This window comes from Pelobates fuscus, chromosome 3 (assembly GCF_036172605.1).
Source record: "Pelobates fuscus isolate aPelFus1 chromosome 3, aPelFus1.pri, whole genome shotgun sequence".
In the NCBI taxonomy this organism is placed as follows: domain Eukaryota; kingdom Metazoa; phylum Chordata; class Amphibia; order Anura; family Pelobatidae; genus Pelobates; species Pelobates fuscus.
In genome coordinates, this window is record NC_086319.1 from 179,375,325 (window position 1) to 179,390,064 (window position 14,740).

Consider the following 14,740-nt stretch of genomic DNA (forward strand, 5'->3'; position numbering starts at 1 on the left):
GAGCAAAACAATCAGTGGTGATTGTGTAAAAGAGCAGAGAATCCTCTTCTTCCTTCATGTTTTGTAAAATGCTCTGCAGAGCACAGAATGAAAGCACTGGATATAATTTGTAGTGCCCCCATTCATTGCTGTGAACATTGCTGGTATAGGAGCATTGGGGAAGAATTCTCTCTGGTCCCATACATCAGATCACATGCTATGAGCCACTAAGTTCCATGGAATTGGAGTTGTAGTTGCTGTATACCTTGCGATGTCACAAGTGCCATTGTTTAGTTTATAATTTCAGTAGCTGGGATGCATCATCAGATGGTAGCTGTTATACAAGTCCCAGTCCTAAAATAATCATATTAAGGAGCTTATATATTGGCATTGCTGCAAACCTTTAGTAACACTGCACATTTTCATTATATATCTGTTTTTTAACGTTGTTAGAATGTTGTATTTATAAATATTAGATATCCCCTACTGCTATCCCCACAAATGACCTTACTAGGTTCCCTTTTAAACAGTTTGTGACCTGTGTTATTGTTTTTAATCTACACAGCTTCCCATTTTTCTATACTGCGCTTTTTAGTTTTTTGATGTTCATTAATTTTTTTAGAATGTCCCTGTAATTCTTCATGATGTCAAAATAAACTTGTTGATTATCTGTTCCTGCTGGCAATTCTTATGATTGTTGGTTAAATGTGGTTAAATTATTTTCTTTATGTTAACAAGATCATTAGCTGCTTTTTGTACAGAAGTGGTTATGGTGCAAATACCCTGTCCCTGTCTTTTTGGGCTGTCAGTCTACTAACCAGTATACTCCCTTTGTGCTTGGCTAAATCAGTTTTATGCAACTTGTCTAAGGTGTCAGTGCAATAACCCCAGACTAAGTGGACAGTCTACATACCAAGTACTTTGATGCAGTGGTGGGTTTAAACCTGGTATAGCCATATAATTAAGAATGAAAACTGTATTTCTGTGTGTGTGCGCTGTTAGCTCGTAACCTGCATTTTGCACATAGTTTGTTCTTTACAGCGGCAACACTACTACAAGATGTACTTTCCCTATTTATTATACAGTGGACAAGCTGCACAGTTTCCTCCTGTGACTGTAACACAGCCAGCGGTATCTCTGTGCTACTAAGAGCAGGTAGATTAATTGATGCAGCTGTGCAAAAAGATGCTTGTCTCTGCTGGACTATAACTCATATCATGCTCAGTGAATTTTAAAAATTTGGTTAAAATTTACATTTGATATAATGGCATTGTGACGGTAGTCACCATCACCAAGAGCTTAAGATGGACAATTCAATTAGGTATCTGGATGATTCCTACCCTCTTTCCCTGACAAAATAAGACATACCCTGAAAATAAGCCCTAGTCGCAAGTTCACTAATCTATGTTTGGGAAACTTCCTCAAACACAGATTTGTGGGATTCCATGCCCTAGTGAACTTATCTATGTTCGGGGGAATTCCCCCAAATATAGACCTGCTTTCTAGCACATGCTGGCTGCAGTTTTTCCTCCAAATAAGACATCCCCAAAAATAAGCCCTAGTGCGTTTTTCAGGGGAAAAATTTAGGAGAAAGACGCTATTTAAGTTTGTTGACGTTTGTTGACGCTGTTTAAGTCACCCTGTGTTCATTGTGGGTGCAGGGTGTTGTGTGTAATGTGGTTGTTTGGGGTTAAATGTTAGGGGTTAAAAAGGCTGTGATACTGATCTAAATAGCTACTTTTTACACATACTCTCACCGTAGCACTCTATCACTTCTATATAAGATACTGATTTTTATATCCAGTTTTAAATGACAGTGACATGCCCCTACTACACGGAGGGACCGTTCCCCCATGGTGGGGATCCCAAATAACTAAAATTGGGCGGGGGCTATTAATTATAAACGGAGGACCTAGTGTGTCCCCCCGGGCCCTCACCCATGACCGTCTGGTGGGGACCTTAATTAAATAAATAATGGAGGGGGACCTTATGTCCCCCCCAAGTCCCCACCCATGACAGGCGGGTGGGGACCTTAAATAAGAACTGATTGGTTGGATTGCTCAAAATGCCCCCTGTTTATATTAATAGCCCCACCCACAGGTCATGGGTGGAGGCGGGGGGGCTCTATGTCCCCCCCTGTGTTAGTTCTTTGGGTCCCCCCCCCCCCTTATTGCAATTTTGTAGTTTGACAGCAAGCAGCCACTGCACTAACAGAAAGGTGATGAATCCTCATTAGCTACAGAGGCCAGGCTTCCTTTTTTTTTTTTTTGCATCTTTGCAAATCCAGTATTTTCAGAATGTCAATTTTCCAGGACACTCATTTTCAAAGTGAGTCAATACTTACTATTCTGATGCAAAATAGTGACAATGAATAAACTTCTTTGTTGCAAAAATAAGTTTTGGCAGCACACTGCAATACTTTAAAGAGCCACTATAGGCTGCAAGCATTCACATTTTTTAGGTAAATTATGTACGTAATGCATTGCAAAGAAAATTTATTTGAAAATTTAAGGTAAAAAAAAAATATATATTTTCAAAGTTTGTGCTATTTTTGCTCCATCAATCTCATTTTGGTCTACAACTTTTTTTTTCCAAAAGGGAAAGTAAATAACTCCTCAGCTGCAGTTCCACTCATTATTATAGTTTTTATTATCATTTATATAGTGCCAACACATTAACATAGAAACATATAAACATAGAATGTGACAGCAGATAAGAACCTTCGGGCCCATCTAGTCTGCCCAACATTCCACAGCGATTTACAATAATACATTGGGGATATATCAACATCAAGTGTTGACATACAAAATAATTTTGTCAGAGACGAGAGGTGAACAGGACATTGCTCAAATGAAATCTCAATATAAGAGTTCATAATATAAGTTACATTATGCATATGGTCTTGACTGTGTTAGTTCAGCCAAAAAAAGGGTAGTATGCAACTGATAACTGTGTTTGTGCTACAGCTGATTATCGTCATTTTTGTAGTCAAGTCACATTCTATATGGTATATATAAAACACATGCATGATGTAGGCATAGACTTCTTAGATTCCACTACCTTCCCTCACAAAATACAGTTTTCTCTTGCTATTTGGAGGACAGACCATGATACATTAAGATTATCTCAGCCAAGGCAATCCCTACAGGGAGTCTGAAACATGCTATGCCATCTCCTCATAGAAATGCAATCTCCCTAGCCACACAGTCACCATAACTCGGGGGGGGGGGGGGGGGGAGGGGAGAGGGGAGGGAGGTTATAGGCTTGTGTTGAACCTGCGCAGGGTACCCATACAGTGTGTGTATAAGGACAAAGGCTGGGCAGCAGTAAGTGTAAAAAAAAAAATCATACTCTTTCATTCACCTCAGAGTGAAGAGATTTTTTAGCTACAGTGATGTTTGTAATATGCAACAGTTGTTGTGTAGAGTATCCCTTTAAAAGACCACTCTGGACACTGTAACAACTTTATCCCAATTAAGTTGTTAAGGTGTAATGATATCTCTGTCCCTTCACTTTTGATTCAGGTCCAAGGCTTCAACCAGGAAGCCTCAGACTGGGCACTGGTTATAGGCTGAGAGTGTCAGTTGACTAGTTTCCCATTTAAAACTATATATACCTATAAGTTGTTATGGTGCCCGGAGTGGTCTTTTATTAATAGATCTAAATATTACAAATGTATATCTCTCTTACTATTGAAGTAGGCAAATGGTGACATTCATACAGATTACAATTTGTGTGAGAGTGAAATTAACCCCTTAAGGACCAAACTTCTGGAATAAAAGGGAATCATGACATGTCACACATGTCATGTGTCCTTAAGGGGTTAAATGGGAGCTTTTCCAGGGCTGCACCTTTTATTTTTCTCATATTTCACATTGAAATCAAGAACCAACTCGACATCATATCAATCCCGTCATTGTCCTTTTTATTACTTACTATGGTAACACATACATTAAATTTGGGCTAGTAAAGAACTCAAGATCTCGACTCTGATGGCTGTAATGCAATAGAGAACGTTTTACTCATACTCCAGGCATCATTACTACTTCAGAAAGAAGGCTAGGGCGCCACTGAGAAGTCTGAGAACATCAGCTTATGCTCTCAGCCTATCACTAACGTCCAATCAGAACACGGAGTGAAAATGATACGTAACTTTTTTACTTTGTTACTTTTTTACTTTGTTTTCTAAACTTGGAGTTTGTGATAGTCTGGCACTCTCAGCTTATCATCAGCGCCTGATCCGAGACCTCCTGATCGAATCAAGGAAATAACATTGCAGAGCAATCGAATCGTAAAAACCTCTTAATGTAACATAGCAACTGGTTCATAGCAGCATAAACCAGCATCAACAGTCGTATTAATCACTGTAAGAATGAACTAGAAAACTTACTTCATTATCTGCTCATTGCCAAAGTGAGAACAGTAGTTTTTTTCTTATGAAATTAGAATAGAAAGTTCCTGTGGAAAAGCATACTACATGACTCCACTAAACCTTTCACTTTACACAGAGGAAAAAAGGCCTTCATAATAGGTGTCTCACTGAAATAATTACTACCTAATCCACATGCAATAGTTCCCATCTCACATGTGATAAAATGTGGAAATAGAAATAGAAAGACAAATAAATAAATATAGACTGGCAATGTCAGTTACACACCAGTTCTTTTCATGCTGTGCCTTCAGTATTACAGTGTTTGTCAGAAAACTGTTAATGCCACCACAGCCTTCATATCTCCCTCCTGTAACTAGGAGCAACATAGGGTTTTGTTTAGGGCTGGGTATGCTGTGGTACCTGCATTGCACTTAGAATCACACAGGAAGTGGCTGAAACCTGGTGAGTGACTGGTATTAGAAGACAGGTCTAATATGCGAGTTCAAAGCTGTAATAAACATATAACACGTGTAATGAATAAATAAACATGGGGCATAGTTTTGCTATGTTTTTGAGACGAGGGATTATGAAGCCAAATTTGGTTTTCAAAACATGTTTATTCTTATTGTCTGTAAGTTGTTGATAATATTTAAAATATTACTAGTACGTTACAGACAAACTACCTCCAAAAATGTCTCAAACTGGAACAGAAGAGTTATGGTTTCTACAGGGAGTGCAGAATTATTAGGCAAGTTGTATTTTTGAGGATTAATTTTATTATTGAACAACAACCATGTTCTCAATGAACCCAAAAAACTCATTAATATCAAAGCTGAATATTTTTGGAAGTAGTTTTTAGTTTGTTTTTAGTTTTAGCTATTTTAGGGGGATATCTGTGTGTGCAGGTGACTGTTACTGTGCATAATTATTAGGCAACTTAACAAAAAACAAATATATACCCATTTCAATTATTTATCTTTACCAGTGAAACCAATATAACATCTCAACATTCACAAATATACATTTCTGACATTCAAAAACAAAACAAAAACAAATCAGTGACCAATATAGCCACCTTTCTTTGCAAGGACACTCAAAAGCCTGCCATCCATGGATTCTGTCAGTGTTTTGATCTGTTCACCATCAACATTGCGTGCAGAAGCAACCACAGCCTCCCAAACACTGTTCAGAGAGGTGTACTGTTTTCCCTCCTTGTAAATCTCACATTTGATGATGGACCACAGGTTCTCAATGGGGTTCAGATCAGGTGAACAAGGAGGCCATGTCATTAGATTTTCTTCTTTTATACCCTTTCTTGCCAGCCACGCTGTGGAATACTTGGACGCGTGTGATGGAGCATTGTCCTGCATGAAAATCATGTTTTTCTTGAAGGATGCAGACTTCTTCCTGTACCACTGCTTGAAGAAGGTGTCTTCCAGAAACTGGCAGTAGGACTGGGAGTTGAGCTTGACTCCATCCTCAACCCGAAAAGGCCCCACAAGCTCATCTTTGATGATACCAGCCCAAACCAGTACTCCACCTCCACCTTGCTGGCGTCTGAGTCGGACTGGAGCTCTCTGCCCTTTACCAATCCAGCCACGGGCCCATCCATCTGGCCCATCAAGACTCACTCTCATTTCATCAGTCCATAAAATCTTAGAAAAATCAGTCTTGAGATATTGCTTGGCCCAGTCTTGACGTTTCAGCTTGTGTGTCTTGTTCAGTGGTGGTCGTCTTTCAGCCTTTCTTACCTTGGCCATGTCTCTGAGTATTGCACACCTTTTGCTTTTGGGCACTCCAGTAATGTTGCAGCTCTGAAATATGGCCAAACTGGTGGCAAGCGGCATCTTGGCAGCTGCACGCTTGACTTTTCTCAGTTCATGGGCAGTTATTTTGCGCCTTGGTTTTTCCACACGCTTCTTGCGACCCTGTTGACTATTTTGAATGAAACGCTTGATTGTTCGATGATCACGCTTCAGAAGCTTTGCAATTTTAAGAGTGCTGCATCCCTCTGCAAGAAATCTCACTATTTTTGACTTTTCTGAGCCTGTCAAGTCCTTCTTTTGACCCATTTTGCCAAAGGAAAGGAAGTTGCCTAATAATTATGCACACCTGATATAGGGTGTTGATGTCATTAGACCACACCCCTTCTCATTACAGAGATGCACATCACCTAATATGCTTAATTGGTAGTAGGCTTTCGAGCCTATACAGCTTGGAGTAAGACAACATGAATAAAGAGGATGATGTGGTCAAAATACTCATTTGCCTAATAATTCTGCACTCCCTGTATAAAGGAGTGTGTCAGCATGGTGCATGTATGATGCCAAACCTGTTAGGTCTGCTCATATGCAAAGTTCTATTGCTCTTCTCTACACACTTGTGCTGGCAACCTGTGATGCTTGTGTGCAGTGCAGTCACAGATTATTGCAGTACCCCAGTTAAACAGGACACCGGAGCATGACTGGAGTATTGGGGGGACAATGGCCAGAATCAGACTTCAAATCTTCATTATCTGTAAAATTTGGATGGCAAGCCAGTGATAGTCTGAAAGTGCACAATTTAGTCATTTATATTATTAAATTAAGCAAATAAGCATTTGTATTTGTTTTGTAAAGTTTCATTTTACATTTATGCTATTTGGGGTATATCTTCCCAAAACATGTACAGGCCTCCTAATTGTCCCAATTTTGGCAGGGCAGTTCTGATTTTATGGTTCTGTCCCACCGTCCCAGGACAAAAGCGGGACACCAAGGAACTGTCCCCAAAAAGCATAGCGCAACCCACTTACTAGATGGCGTTGTGCAATGCTATAAGCATTAAGACCATACAGAGGGCATTGAAACAATGCTCCTTGCATGTCTGCATGTAGTGGGCTGACCTGTGTGATCGACAGGCAGTGAGACAAATTGCATCAATGGTGCCAACTAAAGGGGTAGCACTCCTGGAATGGATGCAGGTATGCCAAAAACGCTAGCAGTTTAATGGCAGTTCTTCAGGTTGACCTGCCAGTCTTTCAACCCGGTACTGGCGTACCGATTCATGGGGTATACAGGACTTTGTGGTTGGCAGGCAGCCTGACGTGCATACATGTCAGACCGACCTGCATGTCCCCATTCTAAATCGGTCTGGCTCCTTTGGGACAATTTGTCCCACTGGCGTTACCCTTTTTACCAGGCCCACTGGCATCCCAAATTATGGGATGCTTTTGTTGATAATGTTGGGGGCAATGCATGCATTGCCATTACATTTACTCTTATGTAAAGGTGCCCGATCGTGCACTGAAGGCAAGCAGCGTACAACTGGGCCCCTGAAGACCACAGGCCCCCTGAAGACACAGGCCCCTGTTAGCATGAAGGTCCTAGTGAAGCCACACCACCTGCACGAGCGGTAGTTCCCCTATGTGTGTGCGTGTATAGGATGCATTGTGTGTTCTGTGTTTGCAGTGTGTGCATGTGTATAAGGGATGTCTTGTTTGTTTCTGTTTAGTGTGTGTGAGAGAGAGTTTGTGAGAGGGTAGTAGTTTTGTCTTTTTTCTATGTTTGTGTATTGCACTATACTAAATATATATTTTGTAGACATAGTAACCTGAAATGTAGAAATCTCACCATCATTGGAATTCCTACTCCCTCTCTTTCTTTCATGTACCATTTTCCTTATTTTTAATAGACTTCTATTCCCCCTCATAACTCCCTCCTCATCCCTACCATAATTCATCACCCCCTCCCCCGTCTCTCTTTTGCGATATTTCTTTTGCTGTTTATCTACAGCTTGCACACTGTCGTTATTACAAGCTAACCCCACTCTCCCTTATCCCCTCTCCCTGCGTTCTTCTCCACCATAAACCATTCCCCAAATAAAGGCAAGTAACATTGTAAATGAAGCCATGTAAGCTGCCAATGTGGAATCATTTTTGATCTGTGCTGCAGTAGAATTTCTTGGAATTATTTTAGCAGTTTAAACTTGTCCAGGAACCAGTATTTTCATCTGAATATCCAGAATAGTAAACATAAACCAGTACACAGAAATGTTGTCTGTCCTACGTGACATGAAATAATTATGTCAACTTGAAAAGCATCTTCCTCTGGCATATGCTATCATTATTGTTATTAAAATAACACCAACTTATTCCACAGTGCTTTACAATACTGTAAAGGAGGAAATTTAACAATAAAGGAGACCATTACAAATTGTTACAGGAACAACATTTTTGAATTATGACTCACAGAGAGTTATTCACTAAAGTGAGAATTCAAAGTGAATGTATAATTCAAGACTATAAAGCCAGATAGGAAACATAGTTGAGCTATTTAGACATTAAACAGACCCTCCGGACACCATTACAACTTTAACAAAATTAACAAAACAATTAACAACAAAAAAAGTTGTTATAGTGCCAGTAGGTCTCTGGTGCTGATATACTGTTATGGGTAACCATTCACTGATGGTTTAACTCGAAAGCCATTTCTCCAGCGCCTCTTCGCTCTGCCTCCTCCCACATCTGCTTTCTGAAAAATTTCAAAATGGAAGTCTTCTCCTCTGATTGGCTTAGAGCGGTCAGCTGGTGCTTTAAGCCAATCAGTAGCTCCCCATTCAGATAAAATAGCTTGAGAAATGTGCATGTGTTTTTCAAGTAATTTTGTGAATGGGAGCTACAAAAATAAATAAAATAATTTATAAAAGAAAGTTTTGCATTTCTAAGTAGGATTTTGTCTGTGCATTAACACTGTAAAATGTGCTTTCTCATGAATTTCTACAATGTTTTGCAGAAAGCTGGATTGAAAGATGCCTCAGTGAAAGTGAAAATAAACGCTATTCCAGTCATGCATCTCTGGGCAATGTCTCTAACGACGAAAGTAAGTATTTTACCCAGGATATCTTTAGATTTTGGAAAGGAAAAATATCTTGATAACCATATCCCAGAAAGATATACATGCCATATGTAGTACAGATGCACCTGTCCACACACCATAACAAATTTATGAACCAGATGAATTAAAAGGTGGCAAAAAGACCAGTGAATGAAGCCCAACTTAGGGTAAATGCTGTGGTACCCAGGACACTTTATCTCATTGAAGTGGTCTGGGTGCAGTGCCCCTGCCCATTTAACCCTCCAATGTAAACATTGTAGCATTTAGACTGCCACTAGAGGCTATTTCTGATGTTTCTCAGTGAAACGATACTGGATGTCCTCATGCTTTGTGCATGAGGGTATTTCAGTGTCTTCAAAATCCCCATAGGAAAGTATTTATTCATACACATTAGGTTTCCCTTCGCAATGACGATGGGGGAGACAGATCAAGCGCAGCGGGACCTGTGTCTCTAAAGCATATCCAACATATACAACTTGCCTTTTTTGACAGGAATGTATTAATTGTGTACGTTTCCAAGCATTTATACTTGTAAGACACCACATCATAATACGGGCTGAATGAACAAAATGGTAAATACACTATGCAAGCATCTAAGGTTGCCAAGGATAACCATTAATGGTCATAGGAGTGGAATGGAAGGGAGTATACAGCCATAAGAAAGCATATGGTAGATCGATTGGAGTGGGATACTAGGTGGAGCTATATAACAGATCAAAACTACATTAGTCAGTAGCAGAGCATGAAGCAGTTCACTAAACAGTTGTGATACCCATAAACCAAAGCAGCTACGCTGGAATCATTAGCAGTGGGTTCTGAGAGGGAGCACCAAAATGGGGGTAAAAGAATGAAGGTGGAGAAATAAAAAAAAAAACCTCATGGGAGAAAATATTGAGAGGGCATAGTTTCGTAAAGGAGTGCCATAAAAATGTTTGACTAGTTAAATAGTATTAAACGGATGATGAATGCTCTCACGTCTTCTATTTGTGAAAACAGAGCTTCTTTAAAGCGGCACTGTCATGCCAAACTTACCTTTCTCCTATCATTTCCTTTTCTCTTCCTCTCTCAGAATCTGTTCTTATTTTCTTTATTTCTGATCTAGTTTTCTCTAAAACATAAGATAAAATATGGACTTACCCTCCTCCTTGACACAGGAAATGGAGCAGACTTGAACTCCTCCTTTGGTCAAAGAAAGTCAAGTGTAGGAAAAATACATAAGACAAAGTAGTCCCTACTTTGTCTTATGTTTTGAAGAAAACTAGATCAGAAAGGAAGAAAAAAGAACAGATTCTGAGAGATGAAGAGAAGAGAAAACAATAGGAGAAAGGTAAGTTTGCCGTGTCAGTGCCGCTTTAAAGTGGCTCACAACATGCAATGATCTAGTGGTCAAGGTCAATGTATTCTTCACAAATTGTATTCTACCACTTGTCAGACATGTTACAAGTGAAAGACAACCTCATGTGTTAAATACCTGATACCTCCATCCATTTGTTTTCTGGATATGTATGTACATGACATTGCACTTTTTTGTTTAGCTTTGTAGGAATATTTCATTTTAACCCTATTTTCTGTTTGTATTCCATCTTTCTCCAGCAGATGAAGAAAAAGAAAACAGAGCATCAAAACCACATTCCACACCTGCCACTCTCCAATGGTAATTATCCTGTTATAGCTGTCATCCATTGTTAATTGCTGTGTTGTCAATTACTATATGGTCATCTGTATAGTGTTTTATTGTCTTAAAACTTAAAAGGAAATAATATAGCCACTACAGCTCTGTCTAGAGTATCTGGCTGTTTCAACTGTGGAATTAATACTTAATCCTATCAATTTCAATTCCATCCAAACCGGAAGATATTGATCAGCTGTGAGCACTGGTCTATCCGTTCCCCAGGACTCTCGGCAAGTCACTGCAGTCTAATTTGAACAGAGCACATTGAATATGCTGAAGTGGTCATTTCACAAATAGGGGGCAGGGTGTAGGTTATATCAAACTGTCCCTAAACAATGTTCCAAGACAATTCAGCAAGCTATAGGGGTTATGTTGCTAAGAGTATCTCCCTAAACAGGGGATTTACATATAGCTAATTAAATCTATGTATTATTAATCCGTGAAATCTACTACCTACCTTCCCACGCTGAAAAATAAGGAATTTACTATAAAATAGATTTTACTCTTGCTAAAAACGATACCCAAATATGAGTAAAGATATTTATAGAATTATAATACAAATGGTAATAGATACTGAGAACATGATTGCTATGAATTGGAAAACAATAAATAAAATAATAGAACATACGTTAGAACAATACAAATTAGAAAATGGAAAGCTATGTTCACAAGCTATGCTAATAGAAACATAGAAAAATTGGAAAACTTGATAAAAAAAAATAAGAAACTTAAGGGTATAAATAAAATCTGATCAAAGCAACTTAGACAGTTGAATTGTCAGTGTCTGTAGTGTCTTGGTTTTATGTTATATGGGTATTGTATGTTTTTTTTCCCATTAATGTTTTATTGATTTTCATAAGAAAAATAACATTACATAATGTTTCAGTAATACAATCCATATTTTACATTTATATATAAGGTATTTTCGTACATAATTCATCACTCATATGGACACACTTTGTTCTCAGTACAATTCGAGACATTCTACTTGCTTGTTTCCAATCATAATTAAACAACCTGACATACGATTAAAAGAAAAAGATAGAAACAATAATAATACATTTTAAAAAAGACCCAACTATCTGTACAGGGCATCCTGCCTAAAGTTTGGACCAGCCGTTTATATAAGTTTAATTTCATACGGCAAAATATTACCTATCCCACCACCAGAAAGAAATTGCAGCTTGCGTCACCTATGTGTATGTTAGCTCGATCTGAGTTAAGTAGTACTCTTGGTACCTGGCTGCACATATGTCTCCGTACACTTACTCCACGCTTCGGCAAATACTTGTTTTTTTATATGGTTTATCTATAGACATTCGTTCGAATAAATAATATTGATGGACCTTGCCCCTCAGCTGAGAGGCAGAAGGGTAAACTGTGGATTTCCATCAAGTCACTATCAAACTGCGTGCAGCAAGGAAGACCAAAGCAGCAATTTGTGACAATGACTGGGTGGTATTTCTTGGAAAGAGTAAAAAAAGAGCAAGGTAGATGGATTTATAGGAAATCCCTCAAGCCCAATAGGGCTAATACATTACTCACATCTTGCCAAATAACTTTAATTCCTTTACATGACCATCAAACATGTAGCATTGTACCGTGTTCTATCCCACATCTCCAACACAAGGGGATACAGCAGGGTATATTTTGCGAAGTTTGGTAGGTGTCAAATACCACCAGAAGATCAACTTTTTATGGGCTTCTATGTGGGTAAAGCAAGACATAAATGTAGATAAATTAGTCAGGATCTTAGTCCACCCAGAATCAGCAATTTTGAAATTGCATTCCTCTTCCCATTGTCATTTAAATGGTGGAGAATAGGTTGGGGAGAGGTCTAGCCATGCTTTATAGCATACTGACAGTGCTTTATGTTTTGGGGGTGCTTTCCAACACCTATCTAAGATTTATTTAATCGTGAGTAACGTCTCTTCAAATGGCTGAGACAGCTGTGTTGCTACATGAGAGGTGAGAATACTTTTCAACTGAAGGAAGGAAAATGTATTACGAGTAGAGACATCATATTGTTGTTTTAGAACCTGGAAGGGTTTCAGTTTACCTGTCTCGTAAAATTGAGTTAAATGTGTTATCCCTGCAGCTACCCAACTATCTGTTGTCACCCAGGGAAATGCTACTTTTAGTGCAGAGAGCGGGGCGCATTGGGGGAAATTATCTTTCCAGTCCAATGCCACCGTAAATCCATCCCAGATTTCCAATGTTGCTGTGGTGGTTGGAAAAAGATTTGTAACCTTTTGAAGAAATCTTCTTGACGTCCAGAGATCAGAGAGTTCTATCAGCTTCCCTACACGTACCTGTGTATTCTCCAAATCCGCCCATTGGAGCGTACCAGTGGGGATATGCAATGTTAGCCCTGATGCCAACATACAGGCTTTATAATAAAGCCATATATTAGGTAGGCCAACACCTCCCAATTTAGTAGATTCTTGTAAGAGTCGCAACGGTAGTCGTGGTTTATGGCCATCCCAAACAAATGAACTACATATTGATTGTATCAATTTACATAGGAATTGCGGAATACTTAAAGGAAGCATCCTAAATATATACAACAGGCAGGGAAGAATCATCATTTTGAACGTGTTAATTTTGCCTAGCCATGGTAAATATATGTTTTTCCACTTGTTCAATTCAGTTTGACACATATGCCGTAGAGGTATATAGTTATACTTTACTACATTCACTATAGATATGGTATTCTTAACTCCTAGATACGTAAGGGACGTAGTTTTCCAATCAAAAGGGTATGATACTTGCAACGACATAATCCTTGTCTTTGGTTATTTTACCGGGATAGCCTGAGTTTTATCCTAGTTTAACTTGTAATATGAAATCATACCATAAGTATCCAGTAGCTTCATAATCAGGGGAAGGGATTCCCCAGGATCGGACAGAGCAATAAAGACATTGTCCGCAAACAGGGCCAAGCAATATTCCTTATCTTGTACCCGGATGCAGACAATGCCTTCATGGGGCCTAATTTTAGCTGCTAATGGTTCCAAGGAAATTATATATAAAAGGGGTGATAGGGGACACTGGTGAGTACCATTGGTTATGTCAAATGTCTTAGACAAAAACCCTGCGTGTGATACTTTGGCAGAGGGATTGTAGTAAAAGGCCATCAATCCTTGTCTCATCTCATTCAAATTTTTCTAGTACTCTCTGCATATACAGCCAATTTAATCTGTCGAAGGCCTTTTCGGCATCCAGCACCAGAAAAAGGAATCCGACAGACCTTGACCCACTAGGTGAGCAATTCTGGAGGTGACACGTTTCGATTTCAGGCATGATGCCAAGAGAGTCCCTGACATATTTACCTGCGGCAAAAACATTATGCTTCAATCTCAGTAACAGATATGTCGTTTTGGACAGTTCCAAGTCCCGAAGTTTAGATTGTAGTGTTAAGAGTTTAGAGTGTGTGGTCGGGGAGGGGTGGTGTTTATTTGCATGAGTTAGGGAAGTGAGCTCCTCTAAAATAGCAACATATTTAACTGTTCTCTCTTTTTTTTTTTGCATGACTTGCATGTTTTATAAAGATGCTTCTTATGCTTTGTGAGACAGCCAGATATTGTCTAAAGAAGAGTCTGGAGGTTAATTGATTTGGAAATACGTAAATAGGTCGTTTTTAATTTGAGAAACCACTTCAGGGTCCTCCAAAAGACTCTCATTGATTCGTCAAGTACCCTGTCCTCCAGTGGGGAAGTATTCATGCAGAGATAGTGATTGGGGTGTGATCAGACCATGTTATCAGTTTGATCTCAGTGTTGGCCACTTTGGGAAGGGAAGTGGAAGGAATTAGGAATCGGTCGATTCGCGAATAACTATTGTGGA

At 39.2% G+C, this 14,740-nt stretch overlaps 1 protein-coding gene across 2 annotated transcripts in view; it reads left to right on the forward strand.

Annotated features, from left to right (window-relative positions):
* The window catches only part of RFX4 (regulatory factor X4), a 108,817-nt gene that overhangs the window by 23,245 nt on the left and 70,832 nt on the right, over positions 1-14,740 (forward strand). For both annotated transcript variants that reach the window (XM_063445360.1, XM_063445361.1), the window contains exons 2-3: positions 9,121-9,207; positions 10,816-10,876. In XM_063445360.1, coding sequence (XP_063301430.1) covers positions 9,121-9,207; positions 10,816-10,876 — 148 coding nt within the window. The remainder of the gene's footprint in view (positions 1-9,120; positions 9,208-10,815; positions 10,877-14,740) is intronic.